The following is a 20,862-nucleotide window of genomic DNA, read 5'->3' on the forward strand; positions in this document are numbered from 1 at the left end:
GCTATAGGACACTTCAGAGCGGCATGCTGACCCTTTTCTTGGGTTAGGAGACTGCAGTAAATTTATATTTCTGCAGTAAAAGTGCATTTATCACACAAATTTCAGGCTCCTTTTCTGGTTAGCTTGCTTGTGAGAATGAGAATTTTCCTTACATAGGTCACTGTGTATGCAGACACAGCACAAGCCTTGTGGAGCCTCAGGCCCAGGTTTATTTAGTCATGCATGTAGAGCAGTGAATTTCATGGGTTTGACTTGTGTGGAAAGCTTAGCTCACAAATGTGTTCAGGAGTTATTGCAGTAACATACTGTAGTGTGAGTACCATAGACTGAGCTCAGAATTTCAGTGGTGTACAGCAATCAAATGAAACAACCTAATGGAAGGAAAGGTAGTAGATTTATTTTTAAATGTGTTGTGGAGGTCTCATTTGTAGGTGTCAGTTTGTTTGGTGGGCTGGTTATTTTGTTACTTCTGTTGATATTGTAGATATTAAGACAACTTGTTGTCTTAGAGTTTAATACAAAAAAAAAAAAAAAAAAAGAGAATTTCAGATAGGCTTAATGAGCTGATTAGCAAGGGACAGAGATAATTCTTAATGTTGTTACCTCTGGAGAAAGAAGGTCCAGAACTGGTTTTTGCACTTCTTGCTGGAATGGGTTAGTCATTGCATATTCATGTGACTTTCTAGGAGCAGTTTTTCAAACATTTTTAAACTTGTCTAATTGATTTGAATATACTATAATACACTAGATGCCCGGAATAATGAAGTTTACTTATTAGAATTAATTCCTCCTATAAAGTCCTTGATTTGACTGTTCTAAAGGTACTTTCCTGTCCCACCAGCATTTGTACCCTACAATTAGCCTGCATTCTCAGAAGTAGGATGAAAGGTGGTTGCAGTATAGTTCATGCATGAGAGGCTCTGGTATCTTTGGTGCTGTGACACACATGTGAATATACCAGCAGGAAAATAAATAACTAAATGAGATGAATGATTCCCATAATATTCGTAGCACTAATGGCTATGAATAGCACTGACTTCATAATGTGCATTTTAAAAATGTTGTTCTGTCTCTGGTGAGTTTATCAGAACTGCTTACAAGGGGGTTGATGTGTGTAAATATTAAGTGGTTTGGAAACTCTGAATGCATATAGCAGGGTTGTGCTCCACAGGACGGTCAGATCTAGTTTACAGTTTGTTTCAGGCATTCTCTCTTAGTCTTTTTCCTGCCTTCACAATCCCAAGGCACTTCCAGCTGTATATGCTGCTGCTTAGTAGAACATTCAGGGAATGACAGTGAAAATATCTGTGTAATGATGCAAAAAAGCAAACACTAACCATGCACCTTCTTTCTGCTATTCCCAGTTTACCTGCAGGCTTTAGGTGCAATCATTTTGGATAGGAGGAGCTTTGATTTCATGACATTTTATTTCTTGCACAAGACTTATGGGTTATACTCTCCCTTTGTCCTTAATTCTTATTTACAAAATCAGAATGTTTTCATATAAAGTAACCAAGCCATAAGTACCCATATGGGGGCTTTGAAAAACTAATTTGTTCATTGTTGCTTTGATGATGTATCTAAAATGCACATTAACAAAATGGGGGTTCTGTAAAGTGTGCTTTAAATTTAAGAATGAACTATCCTGTACATTTTCACAGAATCACAGAATCCTTAGGATTGGAAGGGGCCTCTGGAAATCATCCAGTCCAATCCCCCTGCCAAGACAGGGTCATCTAGAGCAGGTTACACAGGAGTGTGTCCAGGTGGGTTTGGAATGTCTCCAGAGATGGAGGCTCCACGACCTCTGTGGGCAACTGTTCAATGCCCTGCCACCCCAAAGTAAAGAAATCTTCCTCATATGGAGGTGGAACTTTGTGTGGTTTAGTTTATGGCCATTACTCCTTGTCTTGTCACTGGGCACCGCAGAAAAGAGTCTGGCACCATCCTCCTGACACTTTCTTTTCTTTCATTTTTGCCCAGAAGTGTAACAGTAATTTTAGCAAACCCATACTGGGAGCCTCTGCTGGCATTGGTGGTAGGGCAGCTTAGAGCTCAGTAAAAGCACAGCGTGGCACATCTGTAGCCATTTGTGTTTATTTTTACAAAGGAAATCAGTTCCCTGGCCTTTGAGGTGTTCACCTGCGCATCTTTGGTAAAACTGATTGTCAGATGAAGACTCTGGAAAAGCATGTAAAGCATTGGAAATGTGTGTAAAGCTTTCTGTTCAGTAGAGTTGTGCTTATTAATCTGGTGAGCATGACAGGGTTAAGTATTCCAGGCTACAGTTTTAGTGATTTGAATTAATTTGTAACATCAGAAATGGAAAAAAAAAAAATAGTGGCATGTGTAAGGAGCAATGTCTTAATTTTGACGAAGATTTGACAAAAACTTCCCCTGTTTTTGGCCTAAACTTCTAATCATGAATTCTCAATCTGGAGCAAATTTAGGTGCTGTACATTCTCTCTTGAAAATAGTGGTTTTACTTTGGAAATGCTGAAACAATCTTAACCATAGTAATTTTTAAAATGGAACTGCTATAAGTTGTGGAGTTGGAAACAAGCCTCTCTGAGACTTAGATTTCTGCACATGGTTTACTCTCAAATTTCTATATTAATTCTGCAATTTACTTTTAATAATTAAAGGTCTTAATTTGACCAGTTTGTACAAAGAATAGCAAGGGTAATTTACAAATTTCGTGTTTAGCACTCCCCCTTTTGATATGCTGAATTTGGGATGGATAAGTGGGATGCTGAAGTACTGTGTTCTTTAATATTTCTCTTTTGTTTATGGGTTTGTACCCTGTGCTGTAATGAGTTTTAAAATTCACTTAAGTGGGGCTAGTTTAACTACAGTACCATTCAGATATTTGTAAAGACACTTTCTTTTTAATAACATAAATCCAGAACTAATTGCCACTTGTATCCAACCACTCATAAATTAGGAGTTTTTTTATTTTTTCATATTTTTTTTTGTGACAGAGGGAGACAAGCAATGACAAAACAGCAAAAACAAACTCTTCTAAGGTCACAGAAACCTCCTCTTCACAAAAGAACCAGTCAGGTAATGTGGTCAGAATAAGTTTTAATGTAACTTTTTCAATTAAATACTTTTTAAAATGCCCAGGTTGTCTGAGACAGCCGGCTAAATTCTGCTGACTGAGTGAGCAGTTGCAGTTGTGCCACAGCTGGGGGGGAGCCCTGTTCCTTCACTGCCCTCCTGCAGCTGGATCCTGGACTGAAATTGTGCATTGCTGACTGAGAGCAGCAGTTCACAAGTTCCCCGTGGGATGGCACCAGATTAAAGCTGGTGCCCCGAGGTCTTGGCGAGCAGGGAACAAACCCTGCTGCTCCCCTTTGCCCCCTGCACTGGCCCAGTAAAACAAGTGCAGTGGCCATCAGTGTCATCAGGTGCTTTGGGTTTTAGTCCTTTGACATGGTGCTTGATGGGAGGCAGTGTGGAGCATGAGAGGGAATTCTGTAGAACCTTGGATCAAAACACCAAAGTCAGAGTTGTTAATGATGCTCAAGTTGAAGGTAACTGCTACCAGAGCATGTCTCTGCAGGTGTTACAGTGATTTGCCAAAGACAAGCGAGCTTCAGCAAGTCCTGCACGGTGTAGAAGTGGTGATGTGCCATGGCTAATGTGTGGTACTTGGCTCCTGTATATAAATTTTCTCTTAACAAAGTGTTAGTGGTACTCAGATTGTGATGAGCTCACGTAGGCCTTCTCATATAACTGTTACCTCTGCTTTAAAGAGGTCTTAAGTCATGAGATACTTTGATTTTAATAGAAATGAGACTGTAAAAATTTGGGAAAACATTTAGCACGTATTTGATTAATGGAGACCTTTATTTTTAAAATCAAGCTGAACTACATGGCTTCAGAAGCTTCATGTTCGCTCAGTCCTATGTAGGTGCCCAGAAGACTTACCTAAATAATTCCTTCCTGTATCTGAAGGAATATTTTAAATGGCTTCAGGGAGATAACATTTTTAAGTTCCAAACTTCACTTTGTAAACCAAAATTATTTTACAGCAACGAAAAATCTGTCTGATGCATGTAAACCTCTGAAGAAGCGAAATCGGGCTTCAGCAGCAGAATCTTCAACTCTTGCTTTTAGCAAGAGTTCATCTCCTTCAGCTTCCTTAACTGAGAATGAGGTAAAAAAAAAGTGGTGTTTGCACACAACCATTTAATTACAGAAATTATCAGGTGTGAATCTTGTTTAAAAAAAAAAACAAAAACAAAAACGCAAAACTCAAAGGCGAATTCTCTAACGTTGGTGCTCTAGACAAGTTCCAGTTTTGGCCTCTGTGAATCCTGTTACCGTGTGCATTGCAAATCATTTATTGTAACACCAACGTCTGCTTTGGGGACGTCGAGATATTATTGTGGTTTTTAATGTATTTACCAACAACGTTTTAGAATTGTAACCTTCTATTAGAGGCAAAGTAAAATGCCAGTGTGTTCTGTATTTTCTTCTACAGATTTTTATGTAAGTGTACTACATTAGTTACATGATGTAACTCAATATTGTCATGTTGCCATAGCTTTTATATCGAAGCAAATTTCCTTATCCTCTGTTTGATCTAGAACTGGACAGTCTTCTGAGCAGAGCCCCTTTTAACTCAAATTAGTTTTCAGGCTGTTTTAGTGCTATTTCTCTGTGATGCAAATAGCTCCAACCCCAGTAGAGTTAAATAGGCAGTGAAGGATGTATCTTTTTGATACTTGCTAATCATAGTCTTAGCTCTGCATATTTGGAACTGTAATTCTTTTCAGCTGACATACAATAAATGAAATGTATGTACCAGAAGTGTATTCATACAATCCATTAAACCATTCCCCAAGTCATCTACACTGTTAAAACCAATCAGCCAAAGAGTGGCAGCATGAGGGTGAAGTATGCATGCTGTTTTGCAGGTGGGTTTGGATCTGTAGTTGATAGGATTTAGTAAAATATCCATAGACAAACAGCTTCAGCCAGTCTGTGTTACAAAAACTGTAGAGAAAATACTTGCCTGCTAACAAGGGAATAGGGCTTCCAGCTCTCCTAGAGACTTTCATCTCCCCTAAGAAATGCATGAGGTGCTGTAATGAATGCAGTTAAAATATCTAGGCAATGTTCAGTAAACAGTTTACCTTTGGGTAGGGGAAAAAAGATTGCATGTTAATGGCTGTATATCTTAACTGTAACTGGAAAAACATTTTAACTAAAAAACCTCAATAAATACTCCCTCCTGTACCCCAATAAAACAAGCAAAGGAGGTCCCACAGGAAATATGGTCCATAGCAGCAGCCAAGTAAAGTAATAGTTATTTTTTTTTCCTCAGTTGAGAGACTCCCATCTTTTGGCTTACCAGCTTCTGCTGGATTGGCTTTGCTGGTGGGACTTGCTGTGTAATGGTCTGTTAGGGGCTCTCTATTCAACCAGATTAGTTTAAGGAAAAATCTGGGGGTTTTGGCTCAAAATATGCATCTCTAAACATTGTGCACTCAGAAGAAAGATTTTTCTTTCTCGAGATTATGATTATAAAATTAATTATCCAGAAGTCTTTCTTAACAAAAGACTCTTTTTTGTAGGATTTGGGGTTGTAACATAATGGTTCATATGTAAGAAAGGATGTGGTTGTATCTTCCATATGGCTGAGATGGAAATTCTAAAACTTAGCACTAATTTACTGAGCTACTGCTGAACAGTAAAAGATCTGAGAAAAATTACCTTCAAACACTGCTCACAGAACACAGATACACAAACTAGAAAGTGAATTAATTGTTTTCAAAGGGTTAAAATATCAAAAAAAAAAAAAAGGGAAAAAAGTCCCAAACAGCATAATTGAAAACACACCTTGTTAAATAATTTTGGGGGACTGGGTGCAGGGGGAAGTAGATTAATGGGCTAAATCCTTGGATTGGTTAAAGCTACACTGACCTGAACTTGGACCAACTAAGGATTGGGCCCAGTTTGTTTCCTATATTAGATATATTTTTGCTGTTAAATAAAACAAAAATTTCAGGCATGTGTTTCAGAAATTAATATTGACCTGCTCTACGAAACAAGGAAAGACAGAAATTCTGGGTTGTGTGGGTGGCTTTTAAAAACTTTTTCCCCTTTTGTATTTTTATTTAGCACTTGTCTAAACAGCTAAATATGTGTGTGTCCTGAGAGCATTCATCTGGAGAGAAACTTTCCCAGTATTAAGGGAAAGTTTTTTAAAAATAAACACAGTCAGGTAATGATGAAAGCCTTGCACAGCTAATTGAGTAGGATGTAATTCTTCTCAACTTTAAATAGATTTAATGATTAACTTTCACATTTCTGTGTTCACTATAATACTTCTAAGTGTTGGTTTAGGTGCTCTCTTAACAAGTATAGGAAAAATTCTGTGTGTTCTGCAAGCACATACATCTCCACAAGGCATATCTATGAGGATTCTGGTCTTTTTTTCCCCTTCTCCTTTCTTTTTCTCCCATACTCTTTGTGAACAGCTTGTTCCAGAATAGAACCTGGATGTGACTGTTATTTGTCAAGAACTGTTGTTACCCCTTAAATGTTTGTCCTTTACAACCAGGTTCTTGGAAAAATGTGCTCAGTTCTTTCTTGTTTGAAAGATGCATCTTATTTGACATTTTAAAAAATATTTTGAATGCTTTTTGTTGTTGTTAGGGGATATTTTTTAAATGGGGTTTATTTGAAATACTATAAAATCAGGCAAGGCCAAATTTTCAGTTGATAAATTACTTTGGGAGGGAGATAAGAGTGGGAGTGTGGACTTGTTCAAACAGATTTAGAGATGTGACATATTAGAGATTAAAGGTTCACTCCCTTCAAAAAATTGGCCTTTGAAGTTGTTTTAAGAGGGGTGGACAGAAGCACTGAAGTGTCTATACAGGAATAAATGAATTTCATACCTGCATTTAATTTTGAAACAAAATAATTTTACTTCTAGGCACTTGACTCAAGTCACTTATGTGAAATATGATTTTGTTGAAATATAATTCTTAATGAGCAACTGGTAGGGCCAGATGTGAAAAAGATACTCAACACTTTGGAGTCTGCAAAAGCTCGGAGTAGTTTTTTACTGGCTGTGTAAGACTTGGTGTAAGCATCCAAAAGCACATATTTGTGAGAAGAGATGCAGATGGTGTATTTTAATTTCTCTTTTTACCTTGGCCCTCCACCCCCCAATAATGTAGTAGGTGCCAGTAAGAGTGTAATCAGTATTTTTTTAATAAATAAAAAAGACTTTACATTTCCATTACTGCTGGATTATTGGCACACTTGGTGTGTTTGCATGAAACATATCTGCTTTAGCTTTTCAATCAATTTTTGTGATTATTGTCTGGCTTCATTAAACTGGATGAATTTGTTGACAGCAGATAAGTGTCAAAGTATCGTGCAGACAGTAGGTACTACTTACAAACTTTGTCAAAGAAACTGTAATCTTTTCCTAAGAGAGGACAAAATAAAGCACATGTGATACTCTCTGAGTTAGCCAGCCTGTCCTTCATCACACCCTCCAGTCTGAGCTGGCCAGCAGATGGCAGCTTAAAGAAGCCTGGGAAAGATTTGAAGAGGTGCTTTTATTTTAATTTCATCACATCTTCCTTAGAGGAATTCTTTCTTCCTTCTGTGACAACCAGTGTCAAAACAAGCTCAGTTCCTGGTTATAGCTACAAATCCTTGTGTTTCCAAGGCCTAACAATGCAAATTATAATAATGCAAGCCTTAATGCTCTTTTTCTTCATATTAAACAGTGGATTTTTTTCCCATTATTGATTTGAGACAGATTTCATTTATCTGCATTTTTAATGGGCATTAGCATGTATACACAAAGGAGAAAACATGTACAGCTCTTAAAAGGTAAGGTGTTTGCTTGAGGAGGCAGTCATGAGACATGCACAGCTTGCAACTCAAAAAGTACATCAGCTCCATTTATCATCCCTGGGGTCTAGTTGTCCTAGAATATGCAACTAAAAACTCCTACTGAAGGTGAAAATAACTGACTTTTTGATCCTAAGAACAGGAAGGAAGAAGGGAATTCATGTTATTTTAAACAAACTACTGATCTAAAGAAAAAGCAGTTGCCATTGATCTTGCAGGTTGTTAAACAAAATCACTGTGCTTCTAGCATTTCATTCAGGCTTCCTGCAAATATAATTCTCTCTTCTAAACATTGCTTAAGGATAACTTAATATATAGTGCCACCTTACATCCTGTGACTTAGCAGACAGTTGTTTCCTGTGTTTGTTTCTGTATGCCTATGATTTTTCCCCCCCAGTAAGCAGTCAGGGGTACATTTTTATGGAACACTGCAAGTAGTTGGACTTGTTCCTTGCTAAACCTCTGCTAAAGCCTCTAACATTTTACATGACCTGCATCACCCACCAGACCATACAGTTTTGTTACAATGGTTCTATTTTCACGTGGAAAAAAATTCAAAGCTTCACTTTTGTTCTTTGACAGCACATTCTGTGTAGAAAATTAAGTTTCTTGTGTACTTATTCTCCTCTTGTGTGTTACTTAGGCTTCAGAGTGCAGAGAATCTGTTAACTGAATGTTTACATTATGTAGGTTTTTATCTGCATCCCCTACCAAAGTATCATGAGTATCTGTAGGCAATTTTCTACTGTTTTAAAATGTTCTCATAGTTTTAATTAACTTTCCAGGCAAATTCAGAAATGCATAATATCCTTATCTGAAACGTCTAACTCCTGCTAATAATAAAAATGAAACTTGTCCCAGGCTGTCTTTTTTTTGCTATTATAGTACTGTGTACACTGTGGCACCGCATACTTAAAGAATTTATCTAGTCTAGCAGTATGGGCCAAAATATCACTCTTCATTCAGTTCAGGAATTCTTATATGAAATAAAGGAAATGTTAACTGTAACTCAATTGGCTCTGTCAGTTTTTCTGTCTCTGTGTGGGTGCACGATAGATGGTCTTTTGAATACAGCCTGACCTGTTTGTATGTTGCTTATTGACTTACTCTGACATAAGTTGTTCTTAGAGTAAAAAAACAAAACAAACCCAACCTTCTAGCTGCTCAGATTTTGTTAATAAGAAAAATTTTGTTAATAAGAAAAAAATATGCAGTTGGGTTTTATCTGTTGGAAAGACAGAAGAGTTTATTTATCAGAACATGCATCCTCCAAGCTTTACAGACAGAGCTCTTAGCCAGCCCAGCCCACTTCCTCCTGGGTGACTGTGGTGTAGAAATCACTGACTCTAAAGTCTTGTCAGGAAGTCTGAGATTGTAGCTGTGTCCTGAGTGTTAAGGAAAATGAAACTTAGTGGGCAGCAGCATTCAGAGCTCATGAGGACGTGCCTCTTTAATTGCCTGTGAAAAGATGTTGTGTATCTTTTGTATATGATATGTTAATATCATATGATCATAATATGTACTGGCAGGTGACCTGAGAGGATGTTGTTTAAGACATCCCTGTAAAAGGTGCAGGTCACTCTTTGTGGGCCCTTTCATTTATGGATGCTGCTGCTCCTGCCCTGGAGGAGACTTGCCTGCCAAGCAATAATTTCCTGCCATGCTTTATTTTCATTTTATACACCCCTAGCTCTAAGATAAGTGTGCATAGTGGGGTGTGTTTTCTTTTGATGTCTACAGCCTGCATTATAAAGCAAGTGATGCTCAAGTAACCCAGTGGGAAGTGGGAGGGGTTGCCTTCTTTGGATCTCAGAAAATTTGTCCTTTAGTTGTTTTTGTTACTGCTTGAACAGAACGTGACAGAAGAACATCGTTGTCTTGAATGACTAAGACCAAAGCTTGTATTAAGACTTAAGAAGGCTGTTACACAAGCATATGTGAGTAATACAAGAAGGGCTTTTATTAGACAGAGTGAATTGATCAAGTGATTTTTCTGAAGAAGAATTATTTTTTGGACAAAAATTGCACTTTGGTAGCTGGAAAAGTCTAAAGAGGTGTGTGACTGGTGGAGTAGCAACTATTGGAGCCTGTTCCAGTGTAGGCACCATAGATGCTCAAATGTTAACGACTTCTTCAATCTAAATTTCCAAATTTGTTTTGAGCCTTCAAGCATGGCAGGAAAACCTTGTCTGGATTGGATCTAGGAGAGGGGCAGTCCCAGGGAAGCAGATGAGCACAGAAGTGTTGATGTTCAGTCTGCAATTGCCAACACACAGTGAATAGTACTTGGGACTTGATTCTGCTCCATGAGACAGAGGTTTTTGCCTTAGCAAATATTGCTGCTGGTCCTTCAGGACAGCCTTTAGCCAGGAAGTACTTCAAGGGAAGAAAAAAAAGACACACCATGACCCCCTCCCTGCCTCCTAGGGTAACCCTGAGCCAGCAAGGATGCTTTCTTAGATCAGCTGTTGAAAATGAAGACTTAATCCTAAATCTAAAACAAAAGGCACATTTAATAGCCAGGTCACCAGCTGATCAAGCAGAATGTTTGCAATTTTTTGTTCTTACCGTCATAACTTCTTAAATTCCCAGGCTCCAGATTGCATGAGTACAGACACTTTATTTTCAGACCTAGAATTTCTGAACCTTTTTTTCTTTGCAATTACAGAGCAGTGATTTTGCTGGCTCTGGTATTTACTCTGATTTTGGAGCTGTCTGAAAGGAAGGAGACAATTTTAAGTGGAGAATTTTTTTTTTTTATTCCAGTGGGTGGAGCAAATGTCTACATCAGTATTTGACTTCATCTGCTTCTTTGAACCACAGCATGATTTGAATTTTTAAATTCCAGTCTATCCTTTCACAGCTTATATCATGTATCAATATGATTGGATGCCAGCTGAGAATATGTCACACTACCTTTTGTTTTTTTGGTTTTTTTTTTTAATAAGTGACATTTCAGCCACCCAGATGGGAAAGGAACAATACCATTTGCAAAGTTCACCCACGTGGTTCTGGAAATATGCAAGCTGAGTGTACATACCAGCTAGCATTTAACTCTTCTTTGTAAAAAGCCAGAGGGAATGAAGAATTGCCTTGCATTTCTGCCGAGCTGTGTGGCTGAGCCTGGAATCAGGTACCTGGTTGTAAAAAATGCTTTAAAAACTGTAGTAGACCTGGATTCAGTATTTAGATGTACTGTGAGAAATGTTTCCCTGTGTTAGTGCTTGTTCTTTCACCTTTAATTGGTGGTGCAGTGAGCTGTGCAGTTAACTCGGGCTCAGTCTTGCAGCTGCAGGACTCGTGTTACAGCTGGAGGAAGTCTTGCAGGAGGAAGACATTGAGGAGTGATTTTATACACAAAATCTGTGTATAAAGTCTTCTGTTAAATTGACTTCCTGCCTGCCCCCCTTTAATCATTTCAAAGTGCCTCAGTCAAAAGACAAAATTAAGAATATAAACATATAAACTCAGAAAATGCACATAGCTGACTCAGTTTAATTCCTCTCAGTGCTCTGGTGTGCTTTTTTATTGTAACTATTGTGTAGAGTTATTCACATTTCCTCCTCTAAGCCTGCTTGGCAACCTCTGTGAAAACCAAACACTTATTTACTCAATATAATCATGCCAAGGAAACTCCTTTATTCCACCAACAGTCCTTACATCTGTGTGCCCATGTAGGTCCCTTTTGCACATAACAGGCAAAAGTAGTCCAGGAAGCAGGAAGAAAAAGTAAATATCACCCTCATACTGAGCAATTAAAACAGTTACCCAGTGTTCAGCAATGCTTGCTGATGTAATCTGGCTTTGTACATCAAATATTGCAGTGTGCAAAGCATGTTCATTCAGTTATGAATTCATGCTGAAGATGGCTTTTACAAGCATTGTTACATAGTCTTTCTAAAAATAGATTGAGCTTCGTCTGAAAGAATCCCTTAGGCACTTCTTTTGGTTATTGTGAACAGGGAATTTTAGCATATAGTTCAAAAGAAAATTAAAAATACTTTGGGGGATTTGAAGTCTTTATATGCTGATCCCTGTACCATTGTGGGCCTGAGTAACTGTTCCAAAAATACAGTAGTAGTATAAAATGTATGCTCAAAATATCTTGAGATGAGTAAACCCAATTGTTTAATGACCCATTGCTACAGTTTCTGTCTTTTGAAGGGTAAAAATACAATTACTAAACACAAAGAATTTACAGAGATGCCAAAACTTTGTCCCAGTTTGACTCAGTAGTTAAGTATTTTTTCAATAATAAAGCTATGGGGAACTTGGAAAAATGCAGTAATGTGTCCCTACATGTTCCCTTTTGAGTTTTATGTGTGCAAGTAGTGAATAATGGCTGAGACACATGGGAAAGGAAGGATTGCCTTGGGAGCCTGATGGGAAATTGGTCATTTCTGTGAGTAGTGATGGTATGTGGAACCTCACAAAGCCCTGAAGTCAGTTCTGGCCTGCCCCACATGAAGAGCATGAATTGGTTTTTAGGCTGTTTTCCTCCCCTTTTCTCACTTGTGTGTGCAGGTGCAGAGTTTCCAGTAGAAGGAGCTGCATTTCTGAAATACCACTCGTGCTCAGTGTTCAGGCAGTGAAGTGTGAAAGCCTCTACAGGCAAATCCTCACAAAATAATGTTGGTGTTCAGTGATGGAAGGGAATGGGAAGGAAAGCCTGGCTGATGTGCAGTGTGTGAAGGTGATGGTGCTTGCACTGATCCTTACTTCAGCAGAGGAAGGGTGTCCTCCATGTCACAGCAGCAGTAACTGCTGAAGAGGAGATGATGGCAGAGTTCAGGTACAATTTCAGTGCAGAAACTTGGCACTTGCTAAAAGTCTGAAGCGAATAGCCTCGGCTTTTTTACCCCCTAAATTTATGCTCTTTAAAACAGTCCTTTGCCTTTATGAGAAATTAAAAAATACTCCAAATGTAAGGCAGAATAAAATAGCTACAAATTGCCAGTTAGCATGTTTTTGCCACTAATCTAAAGGTTGATTACTTTGAACCCCAACCTGAATTTCAGAAGAGTTAATTATACACCATTTTCTTTGCTAGGAGGATTATATTACAAAAATAAGGACAAGACAAGCTTTGGTATGATTACAAGGGAAAGATGTATATTTGTAACTTAACAAGTAAAGTAAGAAGCCCCCAAACCTGTCCAGATTTGTATTGAAGGCTGTGTTTTGGGCTGTGGTATGTGAACTGTTAAAAACTTCCACAGAAGTGTTCTGTTTCATTGCAGAGGTGGCTGTGTCACATCAGCATCAGCTGATTTCTAGCAATCTTCTTGTAAATCATCTTTACTTAGTGACTGTTTCAATCTGCACCTATTTTAATTGCAAAACTCAGTGTCCCTCAGATGAATCAGAACCTGTTAGGGCTGCTACAGCTTGCTGGGGGTACAAGTGTAGTTTTCCCAACCACCTCATGCTGTTCCTCTCTTAGGTTCTAAGTCATTTCTGAGAAACACTGGATGAAGGATTGTCTCAGCCTCTTCTCCACAAGCCTCAAGGAACAGATGCTCTTTTACTTCCCTGACATTTCCATTGGCTATTCTGGGATAACTGCAGGAGCTGGTGTTGAATTCCAGTTCTCTTCCTAGAGGGAGCTTTCCTCAAAGATGTCTGGCAGACAGTGTTTAACCTGCAAGATACAAATACGGGTCCAGTTAAATTATCCTAAAGAAATGCATCCCTTTCTTATGACAGAAAATCTGCTCCCCTTCCCCTTCATCAGGGCCCTAAGCTGTGAAATCTCCTAGTGAAGTGTGTGTGAGCTGTGCATGGATTATGGATCTTGGAGAGGGTGGGTGGTTAAAGCTCTGGTCGTGGTGGCAAGGATGGAGAGGTGCATCCTGCAGCCTGCCCCAGGGCTGGGTCACTGAGCTGCTTGTGCATGGAGGGACTCACAGGAGCTGAGACAGCCATGAGCAGGTATCTGGTCTGGTCTGTGTCATACAAAACTGGAGCTTAATAGAGCATTTGATTTGTAAAGTGTGTGAGACTCCTGACAGCTGTAAAGGAGAGATTTTGAAAGATACTCTCAGCCTGGCAGCCATTCAGTTGATGAACTGAGGGTATTTTGTTCATGCTCCATGTGTTGGTATTTGTGCTTGAAACCTGGCAATAATCTGTAGGTGGATGTAAATTGCCAAGTTTTCTCTTGAAATGGGCTGATAGAATTTGGCTTTTGTGGTTGCATTTGTGATGTTGGGTTTGATTCTTGCCAGCAGTGCTCCTTTTTTTGGCTCAGTAACCATTTAATTTAAATAAAGGGCTGATGCATTCATTCTGAGGCAGTAAATTCTCTGTTCTGTAGGAAAATTGATGTCAGCCTGAGGTTCACAAAGGCTGGGATTTTGTCACCCATATCTAGGGGGATTCTGAAAAACTGCCTTCTGCCAATAGGGCTCCCTTTCCATATAGAGGTGTGCATCCTCTGCTTGAACAGAGTGTATAAACCAAGGAAAATCTGGGGAAACATTGCTTTGACTCATTCTCTGAACTGAAGATATTTATCACTGGCTATGTTCTGTTTCTCTGCTCTGTTTTTAAAAGCAGTGAGCTGGGGGAAGAGGAGCACCTTCCTCCAGGGCCAGGCTCTATGACTGTTGCTGCTGGGAAGACTGTTAACTCAAGGGGTGCTGCACAAATGGGTTTTCTCTGGGTTTAGGTGTTTTTTGAGAAAAGGTGGGAAGCCCAGTGTCAGGTTACAGCAAGACTGCTTGCTTTGCTTTGCTTTGTTTTGTTCTGTTTTATTTTTAAGGGGAAAAGAAATGCGGATCTAAGACCTTCCAGCTTATTTTTCCTTTTTTCTTTTCTAACCATGACTAATTCTGGCTAGTTCAAACAAGAACATAATGAGCTACTAAAAATGTTCGAGCAGTGTGCCACTAATTAATGTTTCTGTGGGAATAGTTTAAACAGAAATGAGCATGTGTGTAAGTTTACTTAAACCATAAGGGAAATTGGGTTTGTGTTTCTGCCATGCTCCCACGCTGCCTTCCTTTATCTGCCCCTTCCCAGCAAGAATTTTGCAGGTCACCATTTCACAGCTCCTTCCAGGAGACAGATTTCCTGGTGCCTGAACAAAGCAATGATTTTACCTGCAGTTTCTTTTAATCACTTAGGAAATTATCTGGCAGAATCTCCAAATCACTTCAGTTGTAGAAATTTTCATAGGTGAAGTGGAAGTATGAATTTGCACAGAGGAAATGAATTTATACCCTTGCAAGTAATGTGGGGAAAAAAACCCCACCAACCAACCAGCAACTGTCAGTCTGATCCAATTTATAAAATATTTTTAGACATGATCAAGGAAAGCAAATGTTAAATGGGGGAATGAAAGTTAGCTGGCAGCAGCAGTGAGAATTAATCACTCCAAACCACTATTTCTAAAGGGATTTTATAAAAACTAAATCTAGGCCTGGTTTGGTCTTACATTTTTCTTTCTGATTTCAAATAATCATCTCTAATAAATTTGCACATTACATGGATTGGTTGATAGGGAGGTTGCATGTAGCTGCCTCCAGCATGTAGCTGGGCCATTTTTAGAAAAAGGTGGTTTACTGTAGATAAATATGAGATTCTGTGTCTGAAAACAGAGAGTAAATTCTTCTTATAAAGTGGGGTGTCTGTGTCCTGGCAAATGGCTATTGGCAAAAATGATCTCTTAAACAGCACAGCAATTTAGAGTGACTTTCAGTGCTGCTTTGAAGAGACTTGGGGAGATTCCTGCACAGCAGAACAGAAGTGGAGAAGAGTGGTATCATGTTGGCTCGCTTTGGACACGCTACTTACAAGACTTGTAATGGGTTATTGCTTCCAGTTCTCATGCTTGATTTTTCAACAACCTTTCTAAAGCACAGAAAAGGTTTAGAGAAGCCCCACTAAAATGCTCTAGATGCTGGAAAAAGTCCCCTAGGGAGAAAATTAGAGGGTGGAACAAAAAGGATTGAAACAGGCTTAATTGCAGCATGCTTCCACAGGAGGAAAATGTCTGCTTCCAAGGGACTTTTAATGTAGCTGAAATGCCTGGAGAAGGCATCATCAACTGTGAGCTGCAGTTAGACAAGCCAGAAGGGACAGGAGGCAGTACTGTTGATGGTATGTGTGAATAACCATTAGAATGAGCTGAAAGAGAAATGAAGGCTTCCTTTTGCAATTCCAAATTGTGATCCTCTCCTGGAGAATGTACTTAGTGAGGCACAGCTCACTGAGTATCATCTGGGGGCAACAGCATGAAATTCTGCATGTTCTGGTGTAATGTCTGTTAACCTCCTTAAATGACTTGGTTGTCTGTTAACCTCCTTAAATTCTGTTGAACTGAAAACTCCTGTGTATTCTATTTTAAATATGTTACTTGGGATGGGGTTTTTTAAAGTAAATTACAATTATTTTTAAAAACAGCCCATAGTTACTACATCTAGCTCTGTTATATGAGATTTATCCAGAACAGGGCTATCTTCTGTAGTATTTTGAGTATATTGTTGACTGTAATGTTCCTTAAACATATTGAGAGCTGCTTGTTCTTTTTTTCCTCTCTTCTATACGCTGTTCACACTTCCTTGGAGAATATTTGGGTCAGAGATTTTGCAGCTTGGAGTTTACCAAGTTTCTTTTTAAAACTGACTGTTGCTCTCTCATAAATCACGTGCTCAGACTTTATTCTAGGGATTTGAAGATATCCCTGTGTTATGGCTAGGCATTTTTTGCTAACTGTATCCTAGAACTGAGTATAAATAAAATGCCATATTGCAAAGTTTTGGTGTTCTGTTTTGGCTGCTGGTGAGGGGGATTGTTGTATAATCCTTTTGATGAGACTTCCACAAATGCATATTCTGGTTTTAATCGAGGTGTTTTTTTGAAGGTGGGGGAAACAAAACCAGAAGAGCGTGCCTAAACCTGCTAGTCTGAGTTGCAGTGTGTGTGCTTCCATCAGTTCTGATGCTGTGCTAAGCTGCCCATGTGTGCCTGCTTTCTCTAACACCTGTGTTTAATCTTCAGATCTCTGATGGCCAAGGAGATGAGCGCTCAGAGTCCCCCTATGAGAGTGCTGATGAGACTCAGACTGAAGTGTCTATATCATCCAAAAAATCTGAGCGAGGAGTGGGAACAAAAAAAGAATATGTGTGTCAGGTGAGAGACCTTAGCTGGGCTGTGTTTCCTGAGCTTTCCTAGAAAAGGTCTTTTTAAATACGAAAATGACAATATTAGGCTAGAAACAGGTTTTTCATGTGTGTCTGAGATGTCTGTTAGTGATGAGGTTGCCATGGCAGTAAATGGGATTCTTAATACCTAATTATTTTTTTCTTGACCTCCAGTAAATGACTTAGCCTTTCTGCTTGAGTTTCCAGGTCTGTAAGATAAGCATAATTTGTAGCTCAGAAGAAGCACATGAGTGTTGCCAGGTGACTGGTCAGATGATGCAGAAGAGCTGCTGGTTTCTCTGTTAGCACAGAGGAGGAAGCCCAGCCCAGTGGGGTTTGTGCTCTGCTTGCAGCAGAGATGGCAGCACTGCCCTGCTGTGGTGTGCAGGCAGGAAGCCACTGAAAGCAGGAGCCTTTCCTCAAACTGTTCTAGAAAGGCTCGTAGGCTATGAAAAATCATCCAGATCAAATTTGTTTCTGTGAGGCTGGGCAAGCAGTTAAATTCCATTTTTTGTACATAGTGGGAAGGAGGTTGTATCTATCTATGAATGTTGGGTAATCCTTGAATTCTGCCAGCACTGTTGTTGGGTTCATTTTTAGTTATGCATGTGTCATTGCTAACCACTCAGACATAGGGGTATCATTGTGCCAACTAAACTGATTCCCTTTTGCCAAGGAACAGGAAAGGAAGGATGCTTTTTAACCCTACTCAGATGCATCAGTGTGCTCAGGGAATATTTCTTACAGCTTTTTTTTCTATTCCTTTTTTTCTGTCAGGTTGTATTAACTCCTGAACCATGGTCTGAGAGGGATATTTCTAGTGGTTTAATGATTCTGTTACCTATTTCAACTTGAATTCAGGGCATGTGACGATGCTTGTAAAATTATCTTTCGCTTGTTAAATTTGATTTCAACAATGGGAAAAGATATTTTGAGGAGCAGTATATGAAAAGGAATAAAGAAAACAGTTTTTTTCCACGTATGAACTTTTCTTTAACATTCAATGCCTTTGTGTTGTAAAAGCTGTGTGAAAAAACAGGTGATCTCCTGCTGTGTGAAGGACTTTGCTATCGAGCTTTTCACGTAAGCTGCCTTGGGCTCTCTGGAAGACCAGCAGGAAAGTTCATTTGTAGTGAATGTACATCAGGCAAGTTTGTCCCTTTCTATTAATTAAAAAAAAATAAAATTGTAGTTTTCCCATATATTGTTCTAGGACATCCTCCTGGACAGAGTATGTATCCTCAGAGAACCCTTACTTATCTTTGGGATGTGACAGGGTGGGAGTCCATAGAGTACCACTACGTGTGCCTTGTTTTACAAAGTTCACCCTGTTTTCAGTGAGAGCTCACTTGCAATGTGGCTAATTTAATCAGAATTCCATTGCCTTAATAACTGCAGATTATTTGTTTTCTGAGTACAATTAGAGATGAGGTTTAAAGTCTGTCACAATGACTTAAGAAATTGTAGAAAAAAGAGCAGTAAATGAAACATTTTAAGTTCTTTTTCAGTCCTTTGTGTGTCTCCATCAGTCTTTTGCTTTTCCTGTTAAAAGACTACCTTATTGCTATTAATTTAATTTGCTTTTAATCCTGTAATAACTGCTTGGAAGTTCTTAATCTCAAAACTTTACATAAGATTTGTGTTCTTGCTCATAAGCTTGTTTCAGTACATGCAGTAAACCTTGTTGGAACTGCTGCTTCAAAATAAAAAAGATTAGAGGATGGTTGTCTTTGATTTGTGGTCCTGTCATCCTATTCCATTGGTTTTAAAAAAGTTGAAAACTAAAAAATCCTACTTGTTTTGGCATACTGAGGCTTATAAATAAGAACATAAAATCAGATTGGTGAGGCTTTGGGTGTTGTTGTGTATGCTTCAACTGCAAATGGGTTTGCTTTATTCTCTTTGTATCTCAGCAGATCAGTATTTAATACTAAAGAGCTAAAGTAAATAAATTGCTGCATCAAGTAATGCAATTGATTTGTTGGAAAAAAACCTCCTCCACACACAAAAGCAATTCCCTCATGCATAACATAAATGCATGAGAGAGGTGTTTAAAATTCATGTGTTTGGGTATTACATTCTGTTTATCGTTTTGCCACTAGGTGTGCACACCTGTTTTGTGTGTAAGGAGAGAAAGGCAGATGTGAAACGCTGTGTTGTGTCTCACTGTGGCAAATTCTACCACGAAGCTTGTGTGAAAAAATTTCATCTCACTGTCTTCGAGAACAGGGGGTTTCGGTGTCCTCTCCACAGCTGCCTCAGCTGTCATGTTAGTAACCCCTCACATCCACGAATTTCAAAAGGTAGTTTCATTTTATGTTTATATGGCTGATCAATTCATGTTATTTGTGGTATGTTAAGGTAAAGAATGTGTTCATTTGAGAGCTGCTAGCTGCAGTTAGGCTTAAATGGACTATCAATTCATTCCAAATTTTTTTAAAAGTTGTAATAGAGTAAGTTTTACTCAGCTTTAGTATTTACCTTGTTTGTGCTCTTTTTTTAACTAGCTTTCAGTTAACCATAGTTAACCATGTTTTCTTCTCAAGAGAGAATGACATCTAGAATGTATGTGATGAGGAGAGAGGCAAAGCAGTGAGGGCAGGACCTGAGAATGTTCAAACACTGCAGCAAGGCTCGATGAACATGGAGACATTTTGATTCTGTGCAGGTTTTTTGCTTTGGGCAACATTTGCAGACAAAATTACATGACTCAGAAAGACTCGTGTCTACCCTGATATGCATAATTAAAGCTTTAAATTGGAAGTAAAAAAAACCTTTATAAAATCAGTTTTGTTGCAAATACACAAGCGTTGAAAACACAACACCTGGGGTTTTGTGTGTGTGTATAGGGTGTCTCAGCCCCTCTTTTTTGCTGAAATGATGAGTCAGTTTTGTCCCAGAGTACCTCAGTGCTGTGCTGTGCCACACGTTGCCAGTTGTGCCCCAGGGTGACCTGTGAGTTGGTGCTTTGCAGGGAAGATGATGCGCTGCGTGCGCTGCCCCGTCGCGTACCACGCCGGGGACGTTTGCATCGCGGCGGGATGCGCCGTCATCGCCTCCAACAGCATCGTGTGCACCAACCACTTCACCGCCATGAAGGGGAAAAGCCACCACGCCCATGTCAATGTCAGCTGGTGCTTTGTGTGCTCCAAAGGTAAAGGGCTGGGGAGGGAGCTCCTTCAGAAGTGTGGAGTCAAAGCGTTTTGTTCTTCAGCTCAAGTGTTGTTGTTCTCATCTGCTCGCAGCAAAGCGTTAGAATGTGGCGTATTAAGTTAGGCTTTGTTAGGTTGTGCTATAATGTGAAGTTGGCTTATGCTGCCTCAGGGTTTTAAATATCCATTTTTTCCAGAAATAATTTAATAAAGAGTGTTTTTACTTGGGCTTTATCCAACAACCAGAAGCCTGGTTAATTCTTTACAAGAGACACCTAATGAGTATTTTTCTGTTCTTTCCTTTGTGTTCGATGTACTAAAGCTTTTTGTGTTTCTTTATTGCTAATATGTAACATTACACCATAAATATTTTAAGAGTTGCTTTTAGTTTAGCAGCAGACTGCAGATTGAATCAGTATTAGTTGTTGCTGGGTTTGCTACTAATTAAGGGTGTTTTGTTTTATCTTGTACAATAAATCTGTTCCTTATTGACAACCACAAAATGCATAGTGCTGATTAAACTTGTAGCAGTGAAACTTTACCTGATTTGTTAACAAATTTTAAGCTTTTAACAAATTTTAACAAATTTGTTAACAAATTTTACAGCTTTTAAGCTGTAGCCAACTTTCCATTTGATAATTTGTGGAACAAACTAACAACTTGTTCCTTCTGTCCCC

The 20,862-nt window shown here is 39.0% G+C and overlaps 1 protein-coding gene across 1 annotated transcript in view; it reads left to right on the forward strand.

Moving 5' to 3' along the window:
- Positions 1-20,862, forward strand: part of NSD2 (nuclear receptor binding SET domain protein 2) — a gene marked incomplete at its 3' end in the record, with an annotated part of 95,281 nt that overhangs the window by 66,401 nt on the left and 8,018 nt on the right. The window contains exons 9-15 of the mRNA XM_084204372.1: positions 1,662-1,766; positions 2,982-3,063; positions 4,038-4,162; positions 16,891-17,022; positions 18,057-18,180; positions 19,136-19,336; positions 20,008-20,187. Of these exons, the coding sequence (XP_084060498.1) occupies positions 1,662-1,766; positions 2,982-3,063; positions 4,038-4,162; positions 16,891-17,022; positions 18,057-18,180; positions 19,136-19,336; positions 20,008-20,187 (949 nt within the window). The remainder of the gene's footprint in view (positions 1-1,661; positions 1,767-2,981; positions 3,064-4,037; positions 4,163-16,890; positions 17,023-18,056; positions 18,181-19,135; positions 19,337-20,007; positions 20,188-20,862) is intronic.

The sequence above is a fragment of the Fringilla coelebs genome (genome assembly GCF_963513975.1).
Source record: "Fringilla coelebs genome assembly, chromosome: 4".
In the NCBI taxonomy this organism is placed as follows: domain Eukaryota; kingdom Metazoa; phylum Chordata; class Aves; order Passeriformes; family Fringillidae; genus Fringilla; species Fringilla coelebs.